General features: G+C 40.9%; 2 protein-coding genes across 2 annotated transcripts; one reads left to right on the forward strand and one right to left on the reverse strand.

Annotated features, from left to right (window-relative positions):
* Positions 1 to 1,807: 1,807 nt before the first annotated feature.
* On the forward strand, positions 1,808 to 5,383 carry LOC309703026 (protein C-ets-2-like; the record flags this gene model as incomplete). The annotated part of the gene is made up of 7 exons (XM_082527733.1): positions 1,808 to 1,871; positions 2,502 to 2,621; positions 2,694 to 2,897; positions 3,358 to 3,552; positions 4,465 to 4,689; positions 4,773 to 4,891; positions 5,171 to 5,383. 7 exons carry the CDS (start codon positions 1,808 to 1,810, stop codon positions 5,381 to 5,383), a joined length of 1,140 nt encoding a protein of 379 aa, XP_082383859.1.
* Positions 5,384 to 11,903: 6,520 nt separating this feature from the next.
* LOC309703408 (bolA-like protein 2) lies at positions 11,904 to 15,572 on the reverse strand. The gene is made up of 4 exons (XM_082528193.1): positions 15,477 to 15,572; positions 15,213 to 15,277; positions 13,095 to 13,192; positions 11,904 to 12,113 (listed from the first exon to the last, which is right to left on the reverse strand). The coding sequence occupies exons 2-4, from the start codon at positions 15,273 to 15,275 to the stop codon at positions 12,014 to 12,016; spliced, it is 261 nt and encodes an 86-aa protein (XP_082384319.1). The 5' UTR covers positions 15,276 to 15,277; positions 15,477 to 15,572; the 3' UTR covers positions 11,904 to 12,013.
* Between the last annotated feature and the right edge of the window lie 54 nt (positions 15,573 to 15,626).

A 15,626-nucleotide genomic window follows, 5' to 3' on the forward strand; every position in this document is an offset into this window, starting at 1 on the left:
GACCTGAAGTGGGAGCCCACCATCACCTCCGTCATCAAGAAAGCCCAGCAGAGGATGTACTTCCTGAGGCAGCTGAAGAAATTCAACCTGCCAACACGGACGATGATGCAATTCTACACTGCAATCATTGAGTCCATCCTCACCTCCTCCATCACCGTGTGGTACGCTGGAGCCACTATCAGGGACAAACAGAGACTGCAGCGTGTTGTGCGCTCTGCTGAGAAGGTGATTGGCTGCAGACTCCCATCTCTGCAGGACCTGTACACCTCCAGGACACTGGGGCGTGCAGCTCAGTCACAGCTGACCCTTCTCACCCTGGACACAGTCTGTTTGACCTGCTCCCCTCAGGCAGGAGGCTCCGGTCCATTCGCACCAGAACCTCTCGCCATAAGAACAGTTTCTTCCCCTCTGCTGTTGGACACATGAACAATAACCGTATGACTGTTCCAACCAGAAACACATGACCCTACGCTGTGTTCACTGCATCATTCAATGTTTGGCACTGATCACCACCTGCACTCACGTATATATCTATCTACTTAGCACTTTTAATTCTTATTTTTATTTTTATGTCTATTTAAGCGTTATTTATGACAGTATGTTTGCACTAAGTACCGCAGCAACTTCCTAATGTTGTAAACCTGCTCAACATTTGGCAATAAAATCCTTTCTGATTCTGATTCTTATACACACTGATTTATTATGTGGCGGGCTTACACTGGACCTTATATCTCTTCCTGCTGACCCTCCCACATCTCCGTGGCTGACAGTTGTCAATCACGGCCTGCCTCCTCCTTCCCTCACAGCTATTATATTAAAGGCTCATTCCCCGTGTGATCCCTATTTACTCCACCTGATCCTCAGTCTCACACACACTGAGATGGATGGCAACACTTACGGTAAGACACCAACATCTCTCTGTTCTGTGTTTTATCAGAATGAATGATTTTTACTTTGAATCTTTTTATTGTCTGTCAATATGTCTAATACATTATGTTAGACATGGCTGATATTATAACACAAAACTTTATTCGCCTTTGCATTTATAAGCAGCATAGAACCAATAGCATATTAGAAAAAAGTGTATTTGTTCATAATTTGTTTACTCTCAAACTAAGAAGATCATTCGGACTGACAGCAAAGTGGAACAGTCCCCCATCATACAAACACAAACCAGCGTCTCTCACTGTGCATCCTGTAGCTGACTCGCATCACTTTTGGTTGACGATCTAATAATTTAGTTCATGCTGATTAATGTGATGACAATGTCTGGGAGGTTTTAAACAGCTAATACAGTGCTGTGCAAAAGACTTGAGTCCCCCCTCCATGTGTTGCTAGAAAAATGGGGATATCGATGCAGTGATTTATTGAATAGTTCTCCAGAGCTCTTCTTTGGATGTTTCTGTTCTCTGTCGGGATGATCCCACACTGTTTTAATAGTAATAATAATAATAGTAATAATATAATGTTGAGCTCTGGGGAGGCCGGTCCATGAACGATGGTGCTCCACTGTGTTCTCTCTGCAGCTCTGCTTTCACTGCACTGATGGTGTGTTTGACGTTATTTTCATAATGATACTTTTCTGAATTCATCATTTCATTAATTTTGACAAAAACCTCCACACCACTGTCTGAAAACCAACAACAAAACATGACAGAGCCTTGTTGCATTTTAAAGATGACTGCAGGCATACATACGTATTGATGGTGATTTAAATCAATGTTCACAGTTGGCTTCATTCCCCCATCAAACCGGCTGCCACTGATTTTCAGTCCAATTTCTGTGAAATTAGGTGAACTTCATCAGCATGCGAGACAGCCGTCCTTCTGGCTCCAGAACAGCAGATGGGTCAGATGAAGGTCCTGGGTCAGGTGCTATTTCTTAAGGACACGAGTTTCAGACATTGTTCATTTGCTGTCCTTTCTTTTTAGGCCACCTACTTCGGGGCTCTACTTTAATTTGTCTGACACGCTGCACACCATGCTGAGATAAACCAAGTTACCAAGAAAAGAAAGAAAATGATGTTTTCATCAGGTTGCTGGTAACAAAGTGCCTGAAAATACTATTTAAAATTTCTTGTGGAAAAAAAAAAGTTCATCTGAAAATGGTGAGGTTCAGGTTTATTGTGTATTTTTGTGTCTTTTCCTTACAATTTAAAGTGGCTTGAGGTGACTGTTGTTTTGATCTGGTGCTATATAAATCAAATAAATTTAATTGAATAAAATAAGGGGGAAAAAAGAAAAGAAAGAGCATCACCTAAAAGAAAGTCTGGGTCCTTAGAAATAAAAAAGAGAGGGATGGCTCAAGACTTTTGCACATAACTAACTTATATTCTAATTGTGTAGCTCATACATACATAAACGTGTCATCATAATAAACTTAATCTCTGTAGATTAGCTTTATTGCACCATGTATGAAATAACTGAATCAAAAGTTGTGAAATATTTAATGATAGGTCGTCTTTAATGTGTTGTAAAGAGTAAACATAACTTTTGTTCCAGAGTTTGATGTCCTAGAGGTCCCCCCCCTCACCCCAACCAGTAAGGAGGTCTTCACTCAGGCTGTGAAAGCCAGCTTTGCAGGCTTCACTCAGGAGAGAATCAGCTGTCACTTTCCACAGGGTACAGTGGGAGCTTTGATTAGTTGTCACGTGTTGCCGACTCTATTATTAATGCATGTGCATGTATATTTAGATCCTAGGTTGTGGTCGAAGTGGGAGGTGAACCACTGGCTGGACTGGTGCCAGGCTGAGTTTGGGCTCTGCTGCCTGGGCTCAGACCTCAGAGGTCTGGATGGCAGCGAGCTGTGTGGTCTTGACCAAGAGGCTTTCCTGGGCCTGCTGTCTGACTCCACTGCAGGAGAAATCCTGTGGGAGCACCTGGAGACCATGAGGAGAGGTGATAGCACTTTTATTGAAAAGCACAGAGTTAGCTTTCTAGCCACATTGTTTTCTATCATTGCACAAGAATGGTGAAGAATTCAAAACTCTGAAATTTTAAATGGTCAGTTCTCTTTGCTCAGTCCTTTCTCTCAGCAGGTCATTATGTGGCATTTCAGACAGTGTTGAATAGATGTGCTGAGCCACATACTACCACCTGTATATGTTTGGACTATGAAAAAAAATAGAACTGCTTCAAACTTGATACTATTGCTATCGTCAGTGAAAAAAATTATATATTGATATATGGAACAGAGTGAACTGTATGCATAGTTCATTCACAGATGCGTGCATACTGATTGTGAATAAAGCCCATTGTCACTGAGAGAACGTGACTGCTCTTCTTCATTAGCCGTCTGCACGCACCACCCAACTGCAAGCTTGAGACTTTTGTTGTTTTGTTGTCGTGTTTCCTTCAGAAAATTACTCAGAGATTGAGGGATGCTCAGACAGAGATAATTACCACCTTCAGTACCATCCCAGTGAGAGCTCAGACCTCCACGATCTGGAACCAATGAGTGTGCAGCATGGAGGCCACTATCCAGCCTATTCACAACGTGGCAGCAGCAACATTAGCTCTGCAGCCCCGCTGCAGGAAATACGAGGGAATGGAGGTGAGACAGATCACATGATACTGAGTCATCAGTTGAATAAAAAGCATTACAGTCAGAATTGCTCCACAAAGGGAAAAAGACCCAATATGGACAAAAGTAAGTGAGCCACATACAGTTTTAGAGCTGATGTTAATGCCAGAGGAGCTTACTGAGTGAGCAGAGCATTTATGTGGGCTGACAGGTGCTGTGGCTCGTAACACATCCACTTTGCAGTTAGAGGACTTACAGCTGACGTGGAATATAATAATCGTTTCATGGTCGATGGGTCTTGGAGCCAGGGTTGTGAGTTTTTGAGGATCACTGTTTTAGCATTGCTCTTTAGGAAAATGGTTGCTATTTCCCTTTATCCTTTCATTATCCTCCAGCAGTGTGTTTGGATCTTTAGTTATGTTCTTGTTGAGCCCACGTGTCTCTGTTATGTAATATTTCCCTTCTTGTGTGCCCAGTTGTGTGTGGATATCTCTGTGTCTTGTCTCCGTGGTTTTCTGGTTTCCCCATTACTTGTGTCGTGTTTGTATGTCTTTGTCCTGGACTCAGTGATCGTTACTTCCTGTCTTATTTTATTTGTTACTTATGTCGTGTGCACTGTCTTTAGTTTTGCTTCCTTTGCCTTGTTTCCCAGTGAGTTTCAGCTGTGTTCCTCGGTGTTTCCATCTCCCTGTGTACATATGGTCTGAGTCTCCCTCTGTTCTTTGCCGTGTCCTCCCTGCAGCTGTGTATTCTGTGTTTCATCCTTGTAGAAGGAGGCTCTGGACTGTGCTCCGACTAAAGCTCTCTTCTTCAGTTAGTTAATTTTAGTTACTTTATTACATCAGCTCATTTTTGGAAGACTGTAGACTAATCTACAGTTTGATATGACCACTCAGTTGAGCTGGCAGACATCACTTGATTCTGTTTCCAATGTGTGTCCAGGGACAGGCTCAGAAGTGGAGAGTGTTCTTGGGGATGAGTCTGCCGCTGTGGGCACTCAATCATGGGCTGCTCCGCAACATGACGTCCAGCCAGTAATGGAAGAGAGCATGTCTGAAAATGCCTTCATGTTACCTCAGCAACAGAGGAACTTCAGGGAATGTGCAGGCAGCAAAACTGATCTGGAGACAGCTGTAATACCTGTAGCAGTTCTTGCTGGCTACACTGGTGAGTAGAGTGGCTGAAGGAGGTAAACGATAAGGTGTAGCCATGAGGTAAGCATACTCATTTGTTCTGTCATGTCTCAATAGGCAGTGGGCCCATTCAGCTCTGGCAGTTTCTGCTGGAGCTTCTGACAGACCGCAGCTGTCATTCGTGCATAAGCTGGACAGGAAATGGCTGGGAGTTCAAACTGACGGATCCTGACGAGGTCATTAATGCTGAGTTCACAACATATCAGGATATATACCTGCATGAGTAGAGCATGAAGGGCCACATTTCAATTAGGGTATTTTTCACTTTGTAATGGCATATTTGTAACCTCCACATGTTCCACTCTGCAATGAAAGCACCAAAGAACCTTCTTCTATGAGCTGACGTTGCTAACTACTGCTTCAATATTGGTCATTTAGAAATCATCATGTTGCTGTTATAAAAAGGAAACACGAGGCTTATTCTGCTGGTGTTTACATGTGGATTATTTCTTCAGGTGGCAGTGCTGTGGGGTCGCAGGAAGAACAAACCTAAGATGAATTATGAGAAGCTGAGCCGTGGTTTGCGCTACTACTATGACAAGAACATTATTCGCAAAACCGCTGGCAAGCGCTACGTCTATCGCTTCGTATGCAACCTGCAAGGCCTTCTTGGATATGAGCCTGGGGAGCTGCATGCCACACTGAATATCAGCAGTAAGAGTCTATAGTGAGGCAAGAAAAAGGAACAGTACTTGTTAAGCGTCTTATAGTTTTCACTTTACATGACACAGCTCAGCGCATATGTTTGTTTGACGACATGGAAGTGGTGTACCACTTTATCTCTGTCACTGTCAAATAATAGAAATCAATTCATGTCAGTTCATTTTAAAAGTTATTTATTCCTCTGTGAATAGTTAAGGCACATGGACTCGTTTAGCAATCCTTTGTATATTTAACTTATACTATAAACATCAGTTAAAAGAAATAAAATCAATGAAACCGTAAATGAATTACAGCTGATTTCTATCTGCTTCATCTCAGAGAAACATTCTCATTCATTCCTCTTCTTTTGCTTATCCAGTTCAGGGTCACCAACGGGCGGCAGTCAATTCCAGCTGCCATAGGTTGAGAGGAAGGACAGAGCCAGGACAGGTCATCAGGCAGGGCTAACACAGAGTGCTATATTGCAACAACAGTTGCCTCAAGGTGCTTTATATTGGTAAATGGATGGGTTCTTATATGACATCTTTCTATCATACTCCATACAACAAACCTTAACCATTCAGACAAGCACGTTTCTCGACACCTAAGTGCTTTCTAGCTAACATTCAAATCTAGTGGACGCCTCGGAAAGCAACTTGGGGTTAGTATACTTAGAAATCGAATGCAATTTGACCCTCAAAGTGACTTTTTTGTTAGGGAGGATTTATTTGTTGTTGAGTTCAGTGTTAAAATAAGTTCTTTAAAAAGCCAAAATATGCCAGATTGAATATGAAGGGGACATGAGCAGAGAGCACAAACATGCTGAGGGATCGGCTCTGTTAGTTCAGTGAGAGAGTCACAAACTCATGTGTAACCTTATGTCTGCATTTTTAATTTGTTAAATACAAACACAATGATAGCAGAAGTGCTGCCACATGTCTAACCAGAATGCGAGGACCAACGTGTTTATTTGGTAGTTCAATGAAAGGCTTCAGTTAAGAGGGAGGAAAAACATTTGCGTTCACGTTTGCAGTTTTCTCTTGTTACACAATATTTTACATTTTAAAAAACAAACAACCCTCACATGAGATGACAGTGCTAGCAGTGGCCCACAGCTCATTTAAGTTTGAGACGCCTTCCCTCTTGGTGACAGTGGGAAGGAAAAACTCCCTTTTAACAGGAAGAAACCTCCAGCAGAGTCAGGCTCAGGGAGGGGTGACCATCTCCCACGATCAGTTGGGGGTGAGGTGAGGAAGACAGAACAAAGACACACTGTGGAAGAGAGCCGGAAGTGAATAATAACTATCGAGAACACAGGGACAACCCACACAGAGAGACTGTGATTGGCTGTGAGTGGACAGTGCTCCCTAATGTGCAGCCTGGAGGAGCCCGTCTCTGCCTACCACCCACTTTTATTCCGTCACAATGAAACGAGTATCCTTTTAATCACGTTAAAAGGAGAAATAAATAAGAAGATGGCATTAAAACAAGGAGAGAGAAACAGTTATGTAAGAAAAAGAAATGAATCTAGTGAATTTAAAAAGAAAGCAGTGCTGTTCTGATTCTCAGTATGAGATGGACACAAAGCTTTAAATGACTGAAAACAAATTTCAGCTGACTGAAACTTAACAAAAAGGAAAAATCAGACTTTAAAATACTCACTGAATGGCACCATATCAATGAATTTCCTTCTCAGGAAATATTTTTAGACTGACTGTGAGTCAGTGACCTTACATGTATTTTCATTTTCCTGAATATATTATGACTTATCTGCCACCCCAGAAGCTAGACTAAAATGCAAACAAGTGGAACATAGTAAGTATAATGCCTCTGAATGTAGCAGATCATTCACCACACACCCCTGACAGCATCAAGCATCAGGTTTAGATCAGAAATGGCTGAATGCTGATTTAATTTCATCCCTCAGAGAACAGGAAACAGAAACAGAGCGAGAGTGTCAAGTGTGTGAGGATTAATTCCACCACTTACCCTCCTGAGGTGTGCTAATGGAAGAGCCATCAAGGGGAAAAGTGTGTGTCTTTGTCTGAGCCTGAGTGTATGAGGATGGATAATTTATTCAGGACAGAGCAAGTGTATGTTCATGTGACATAAAACCTGGCGTTTTCTACCAGATACATTTCTCTTTAAGAGCTAATTATGACTTTATGCTTTCCTTTCAACCCTGAGAGTTTCTGAATATGTTTGCCCTAGAAGGAGTGTTTGAATAGAGTTTAGTTACATGAAGCTGCTTGGCCAAAAGGTTATTACAAATTAAGTCAATAAATATGCAAAGGCAAAAACAGGTTGGCCAAGTTGGTCCTGCTCAGCAGAAAGACCAAAGGAATACACCACCTGAAATTAACACTAAGTAGAAATCTCTGAGTTGAAGATGAAAAGCTTTTTATGTTAACACACGTTACAAACTGGCCTTGCAAACAAAGCTCCTCACAATGACTCAAACCACTCTGAAATAAATCTGCTCAAGTAGGAGTGAAAAGGCAAGAAATCAATAACCTAGCCCTGAAATGTATAACAGAGGTTAAATTAGAAGGCCTGATTTCTCTGCAGGAGCTGACGAGTCTAGCTAACCACACACAAATGCACTGCACTTCACCTGTGCACTGACGTGAAAAGCAAAGAGAGTTGGCTGAGCAAGAGTGAATACATCAATTAGGCTCCATCCATTTAGTCCACCCACCACCAGCTGATCCTTGGTAAAAACAAACAAAAACACAAAAAAACACCTCCTGACAGCGATTCTGAGATCCCACCATACCCGAGTCCATGAGAGGAATCATGTGGTGAGCTGCTGGAACCACTATGGAGCTTGTGCAGCTTGCACATATTCACAGTGAGAACTTCACATCACTGGGAATTTGGACTACAAGATGCCCTTTTATTATTTAGGGAGGGTTCAGATTGACTCTCTACCAATATTATGTATTATAGTTTGTAATACCACCAACTGCTGGTCAGATCTCAAAGTAGCTTGGCTGCTATGCTTGGTTTTAGCTACTGGATTGTATGTACGGAGGCTGCATGTTGGCCCTAACCTTTGATGCAACACATGTTGTGTACCAGCATACCTACTGTATGCCTCATACTATATAAAGACTTCAAAACTGTGGATAAAAAATATTAAACCTCTGAAATATGTCAGCATCTGTCTGTTTTTGTATTTTGTCCTTTTTGTCTCCCCAGTCTGTCATGTCTCTCCGTATCCCTGATCCCAGTGTCACGTTCACGTTTCTTAGTCTGAGTCTCACTGTGTGTGTGTGTGTTACTTCCTGTTTTATTTTGTCCTTTGTGTGTGATGTTCAGCTTTGCTCCGCCTGTCTCATTAGCTGTGATTCAATTCAGTTGTGTTCCCATTTGTATAGTCTGCATCTCCCTCTGTTCCTCATTGTGTTCTCCCTCATGATGCGTACCACCTCTGCTTGAGTGTAGCTTTGTATTTCTCATTGATTACTGTACTGTTGATTCTGACTGACCACTGTAACTCTCTCTATTTAGGCATGTGTCACTCAAGCCTGTCCCGCCCGCAACCAGAACGAGAGAGAGTATTACTCTGATACTTGCATCTCTACATTGGCTGACAGTTAAATATAGAATTGATTTTAAGGGTTTATTATTTGTTTTTAAACCTCTCCATGGTTTGGCTCCAGGTTACATTTCAGATCTCCTTAGCCTACACCTACCCACTCGAACTCTGCGCTCCTCCAGTCAGACGCTTTTATTATTTCCATACTCCCAGTTCAAATCTAGAGGTGACAGGCTTTCTCCATTGCCGCCTCGAGACTCTGGAACAGTCTTCCCTCTTCCTCCTCCTTCAAATCAAATCTGAAGACCTACCTATTTTCCAAGGCTTTCAGATCTCTCTGACACCTATTTTATTCTGTTTTATTATTCTGGTCTTTTATCTCATTGGATGATGTTTGCATGTGTATACTTATACATGTATTTTATGTTCATGTATGTGTGCTTGTGTGTGAATGTGTACACTTTTGTATATGTATGTGCATATTTGCATGTACACATATATTTTTACAAACATATATGGATGTCTCACAATCTTTTCTATAATGTTTTGATCTTATCTATTTTAATTATTTTTATTTGATTATATTATCCCTCTGTTCAGCACTTTGGCCGACACTTGATGTCCTTTAAATGTGCTATATAAATAAAGATCACTTGACTTGATGTTCTCTGCTTTTTGATAGCAATAAAGCTGTGATTTTGACTGTTTGCAGAGTCCTGCATTCTGCCTGCCACATGACATGCTTGTGTCACGACAGTATCATTAGCTAAAAAATGGAGAGAGGTGGAGGAATCTTTTCAGAACTGTTCCTTTAATGCAATGGCACACTATAAAAACACCTCTACACATACAAAAATATACTAGCATATTTAAAATGTCATAAGCCTAAAAAGTCTTCACGTAAGACCCTTTTTACCTTTAAGAAGCTGTTTTATACAGCATCACTCGTTTAAAAAATGCTCAATATCGTATGCTAACTTTACCCACTGACTTCACCAAGTACTTTATACTTAAACACCAAAAAATGTATAAAACAAACAGAAACAGAAAAATTCAGATGCAAAGATTTTATTATTTTTTTGAATCTATTTTTATTTGGGAGCACATGATCATTAATAGCTTAGTCACAAGTTCAGGTCAAAAGCATATCAGCCAGTAAATATGCACAAAACACAACAAATAGTGTCATGCTCAGGTGAGCACCTAATGCTGTGTGAAAAGTGCGTGAAACCATGAAAATATGATTAGAAACTATTGACTTATTGTTTCTCTCTCACAGTCTTTAAGGCAGATTTGAGACCTATGTACGAGTTTCAAATCACTGTAACAATACTCCACTTAAACCACACATACTCCAAGTGATTTTAATCATTTATAACCTATTGTTAGAAAAAGTCTCTTATGAAGTGAGACACAGTGAGACACAGTAGCGAGCTCCAACGCATTTATTTACTTGAAAGGAAGTAAAAGCATACACAGTGAACGTCTCTGCAAGTTCCATTTATACACTCCTTCCAACGTTATCATGGGAACATACGTGTGTGACGCTCTTACAGGGTTTAGAGTGCATCATTTTGTGATAGCTGTTGATGCACTTTTCACAAAAAAAGCGTGATATAGACAACACTTTATAATGAATCATAATCAAATACTTTATTGACTTAAAGAAATTATGTGGTTACAGATTCTCTAACGGTATAATCTTATTATTTTCACTGTGGAGGATGTGCAAAAGGGTGTGACTACTGCACTGTGTACTGTGCATTACACTGAGGAGTCGTACAGACAAATATCCACAGGCAGGAATGATTTCCTGTGTCATCCAGTGGTGCATTTGTGTAATCTCAGTCTCTCACTGAATGTGCTGGCATGTCACGGAGTGGGTGGAAGGTACTGTCCAACGTTGTCCTTATCTTGGACAACATCCACCTCTCCAACACCACCCCAGCTCCATCCCCCACAATATTACTGGCCTTGCAGAACCAGTTTCTTGATCCGCACTTGATCTTGGCATTTATCACCCCTTAACTTGCAACATCAGAGGATGGCACTGACCACAGCAGGCTCGTAGAAAATCATGAGCACTTTCTCACAGATGTTAAAAGACCTCAGCTTCTCTGACCCTTCCTATGCCCTATGTGTACTCTAGGGTATTTACAGTCCTCCACAATGTCCAAGGGGAGAGGTCCCTTGTCCCTTGTGGCGCCCCTGTCTTGCTGATCACCTTGTCAGACCTTGTGGTCTTCCTGTCAGGTAATCAACAATTTTGTTGTATATGTACAGTCAAGGACAAGCCTTTCTAGGATCTTCATGACGTGCGAAGTCAGTGCCACTGATCTGTAATCCTGGGGGTCACTGGGACATGTAGTGTGCCAGCAGCATCCCCATATGACATATAACAGCACTGCTCCTTAAAATACTTGAATCACTATAAGTTTAGGATTTAATCACATCCTTAAAATGACACGCTCACCATTACATAAATCACATAGTTGGAGTTGGGGAATGGCTGCAATCGCAGTATTGTGAGATGGTGAACGATGTACCTTTATGATCAATGATATTCTTTAATAAACTGTTCACCATCACCTCACCTTATCTAATGATATGCACTGATGAGATAAACTACATACTGACTTGAGGTGAGGGTTTACTTGATTTTGTGCCATATAAATAAAATAAACAGAATAAATTATATATAAATTATGAGCCTCGCCTCTGTCAGTGCGCCCCAGGGTGGCTGTGGCTACATGCAGCTTGCCATCACCAGTGTGTGAATGTGTGTGTGAATTGGTGGATGACTGAATGTGTAAAGCGCTTTGGGGTCCTTAGGGAGTAGTAAAGCGCTATACAAATACAGGCCATTTACCATTTACCATGTTCTGCAGTGGGCATTTGTAACTTCATTAAATGTATTTATCATGATTTATTAGCAATAAAAAACATGATGTTGTGCTGTCAAAACAGCAGAGAGTCCAATAAAAATGATTCAACAGAGACAGGAGGAAGCATCTAAGAGTTTTATTGCCAGTCGATTAAAGAGAATTTAAGAAGTGTATCCGTTCTACATATCCAGTGAGTGTTTATGGCAACAACGTGATACAGTGTTTGTGTGTCATTGTGAATTCTGTTTCTTCCACTGTTCTGGTGTGAGGGTCTTCTGTTCAAAAGCATGGATCTCTTTCAGCTCCTCGGCTAGACAAGTATTCACCATCCTGCCAACACACAGTACACACAGCACAGTGACATGACGAGCTTTAAGGCTGCAGAAACGGCTAGAAAGGAGTTTCACTGAAACCCGCACAGACGTATAATCTGAGCAAAAGTCCTGCGTTACACTTCATTTCTTTATATTTTGCTAGGAAAATAGAAAATATTTGCTGTGGTTTATGGAAATCTGCAGACATATGTTGCACAATTCTAACCAGCTTGAAAGGCAACGCTGAACACTCTGAGGCTGCTTCAGGTCATTTTCAGGAATAGTTGCCCTTCATGAAGGAAATTCAAAGTTCTTCTTCGGAGGTTTCTGCCTTTGTTCTGTTCTGTGTCTGGATAATCCCACACAGCTTCAATAATGTCGAGCTCTGGGGAGGCTAGTCCATGACTGACAGTGCTCCACTGTGTGTTCTTCTATCCAGGTATGATTTAACTGCACTGGTGGGATCATTGCCATGCTCCACACCACTGGCTAGAGCCTCCACTGTGTTTTAAAGATGACTCTACACACTCACAATGTTGAACCTCTCTCTCCCCACCTCCTCTGTACATACCGATGATGATTTGAAGCAAAAATATACAATTTTGTTTCTCTTTTTGTTTCATTTCCTGTTAAAATTGCTAATTTTTTAAAGGACTCAAGCCATACAAAGTCTTGCACTAATAGCCATTAAGGAATCACTTGGTATTTGCAAAAATACTTGTTTTTTTTATTGTTTACATTTTTCATATATTCAATTAAAGTAATTGGAACAAAATATATGTTTTTGCAGTACGCTACTATTAAAGTGTCTAAAGACACAATATAAAATTCTTTGCCTAGTTTTCTGTTACATGTAGCCATAACACAGGTTCATCCCTTGAGCCTTTTTTACTTCTTAACCCAAGAAGGTTAAGGTTACAGAGAAACAAATAAACCATCCACAGCTTTGTTTTGTCATCAGCACCTCATGCGTACACACTGGCACATGTGTTATTACCTGTGTCTCTGCAGCAGTGGTTTGTTCTCAAACTGGGGCGAAACCACCAGCACTTTGAAGCTGGCAGCACATCTGTTGGCTGATATATCCTCCACCTCCTGGTTAAGCACAAGATCAAGTATGTGAGTACCTTTACTTAAGACAAATAATCTAAATACTTCTATAAAAATACATTTCAAGGTCATTATTACTCATCCTTTATTATAAAAAGGTAGATTTGCAGTAGTTGTGTGAAGTGAAACTATTGAGTATCAAGCTGCAACTAACATTTTCATAACCAAATGATGTGCTCATATTATTTGCTGCATTAATCAATTCATTGTTTGCATTGTTTAAAAACAGTGAGATAGCATCACCATTAGCCAGAAGCCAAACTGACACCTTACTGTACTTCTGTACTTCCTCTGAAATATACTGGTTTATGTGCCATTAGAAAAAGAACTCATGTAAAGTATGAAAAGTACACTGATGTAAGCGTACCTTCTTTCATTCCAGCAATGCACATTATTACAACATAGTGTCAATAATTACAGCTCTGATTTTTTCATGGTAGTTTCATTTTAACAGAGGCAAAAATACATTACATAAAAGTTATAAATTGATTTGTGTGTCATGTGTAAAACATGAGTGAGTGGTGGTGAAACCCTTGTTGCCTAAAAAAAAAGCTTGTAGTTGGTCACCAGGCTTGCACACATCTCATGAGACATTCTGACCCAGTCTTCACAGAAACTCTCAGCTGTTTAGGTTTGTTGGCTGCTGTTTCAGCTCCATCCACAAATTTTCTATTGGAGTCCTGGAGACTGGCTATGCCACTCTATGACCTTAATGTTCTTCTTATTTAGCCACTCCTTTGTTGCCTTGGCGGTATGGTTTGGGTTAGTGTTGTGATGGAAGACCCATCTTCAATGTTTTATGATACATGGTCCTGCCCAGAGGTGGAAAGTAATGAAGTACAAATGCATAGGTTAAAAGTATATTTAAGTACAGTACCAATCTGTACTTCAGTATTTATTTTTCTGACAACTGTACTTTTACTCCCTACATTTTTAAACAAATATCTGTACTTTCTCTACACATTTTCAAAACAGACCAGTTATTTCAGGTTCGACAGGATCATCTCTTATACTCGGGATTTTAAGTGGGCTGGAAAGTGTGCAGGTGTTTGTATGTTGAAGCCTTAACACAAAACACCTTCAAAGTATAGTGTTTCACCCTCCATGCTTGGTGTTCTTTGGGTCATACTGAGCATTTCTCTTTCTCCAAACATGGTGAGTCGAGTCGAGGCCAAAAAGCTAAATTTTGGTTTCACCCTATTACTGCGCTTTCTCTCAAGCCTTCTCTGAATTATTTAGATGTTTCCTTCCTTCTTCAACCCAGATTTCAGTCTGTTACAGCGTAGTGTGTTTTCCAAGTGGTGTTCCAGGTGGCCTTGGTCCTACCTACCCTTGAAATCATCAACTCCTTCTGTCTAGTTTTGGGCTGATTCAACCGTTATCATCCTCACCCATCATCTTTCATGTTGGTAAGATCTTGCATATGGCATACAACCTGGGATAATAGGGGGTCGTTTAATATTTCTTCCATTTCTGAATTATAACAGTTGTCACCTTCTCACCAGCTTTCTTTCTTTTGGTCTTGTAGCCCATTTCAGTCTTGTGCAAGTCTACAATCTTGTCCCTGATGTGCTTTGACAGCTCTTTTGTCTTGTATGTGATGGTGGAGAGGTTGGAATTGAAGAAACTGATTATGTAGATAGGTGTGCTTCTACCTCACATCCATGTCCAACTTAGAATTACAAATTAAACTAACAGACATGTCTTTGAAATGCGGGAGGAATCACACAGACACATGGGCATTATGCAAATAGCACACATAAAGGACCCAGCTGGGGTTCAAACCTTTTTTCTGTGAGGCAACAGACCTAACCCACTGTGCTACAAATGGGCCCTGTAAAATGTTACTTCAAAGTTAAGGTTTTGTTGTTAATGACTGAAAGCACTTTGAATGTGTGCACGCACACACACACACACACACACACACACACACACACACACACACACACACACACACACACACACACTCTCTCTCTCTCTCTCTTAGGAACAGTCTTGAACCTACCACGTGCACTGCCGCCAGCTCTTTGATAAGTCTGTCCCGGATGTGATCAGCTGTTACTGACATGTCTACATGATATAAAAACGGAAACAAACCGATTGCAGGGTTAGTGGTTAGCCGGACCGGCAGCTGCTTTGTCACACTGGATCTGATGACTGATGTAAACTGCCACTTAAAATAAGGGCGTTATATTCACTCGTGCATTCTCGGTATATTTAAAAGAAAAATACTCTTCGACTGTTAAATCGTTGAAGATGAGAGTATTACCAAAAGCTGTGATGCTGTCGCTCCTTAGTGACTCTGTGCGGACGTCCTACTGGCGTCAGTCTTCGGCGCTAAGATCACAACAGACCGAAAGAAACACCAATTGCATTGTGACAAATTACACAGTGCCCAATCATTTGAGAGCCGTACATA

The sequence above is a fragment of the Aulonocara stuartgranti genome (assembly GCF_965226115.1).
Source record: "Aulonocara stuartgranti genome assembly, chromosome: 3".
Lineage (NCBI taxonomy): Eukaryota > Metazoa > Chordata > Actinopteri > Cichliformes > Cichlidae > Aulonocara > Aulonocara stuartgranti.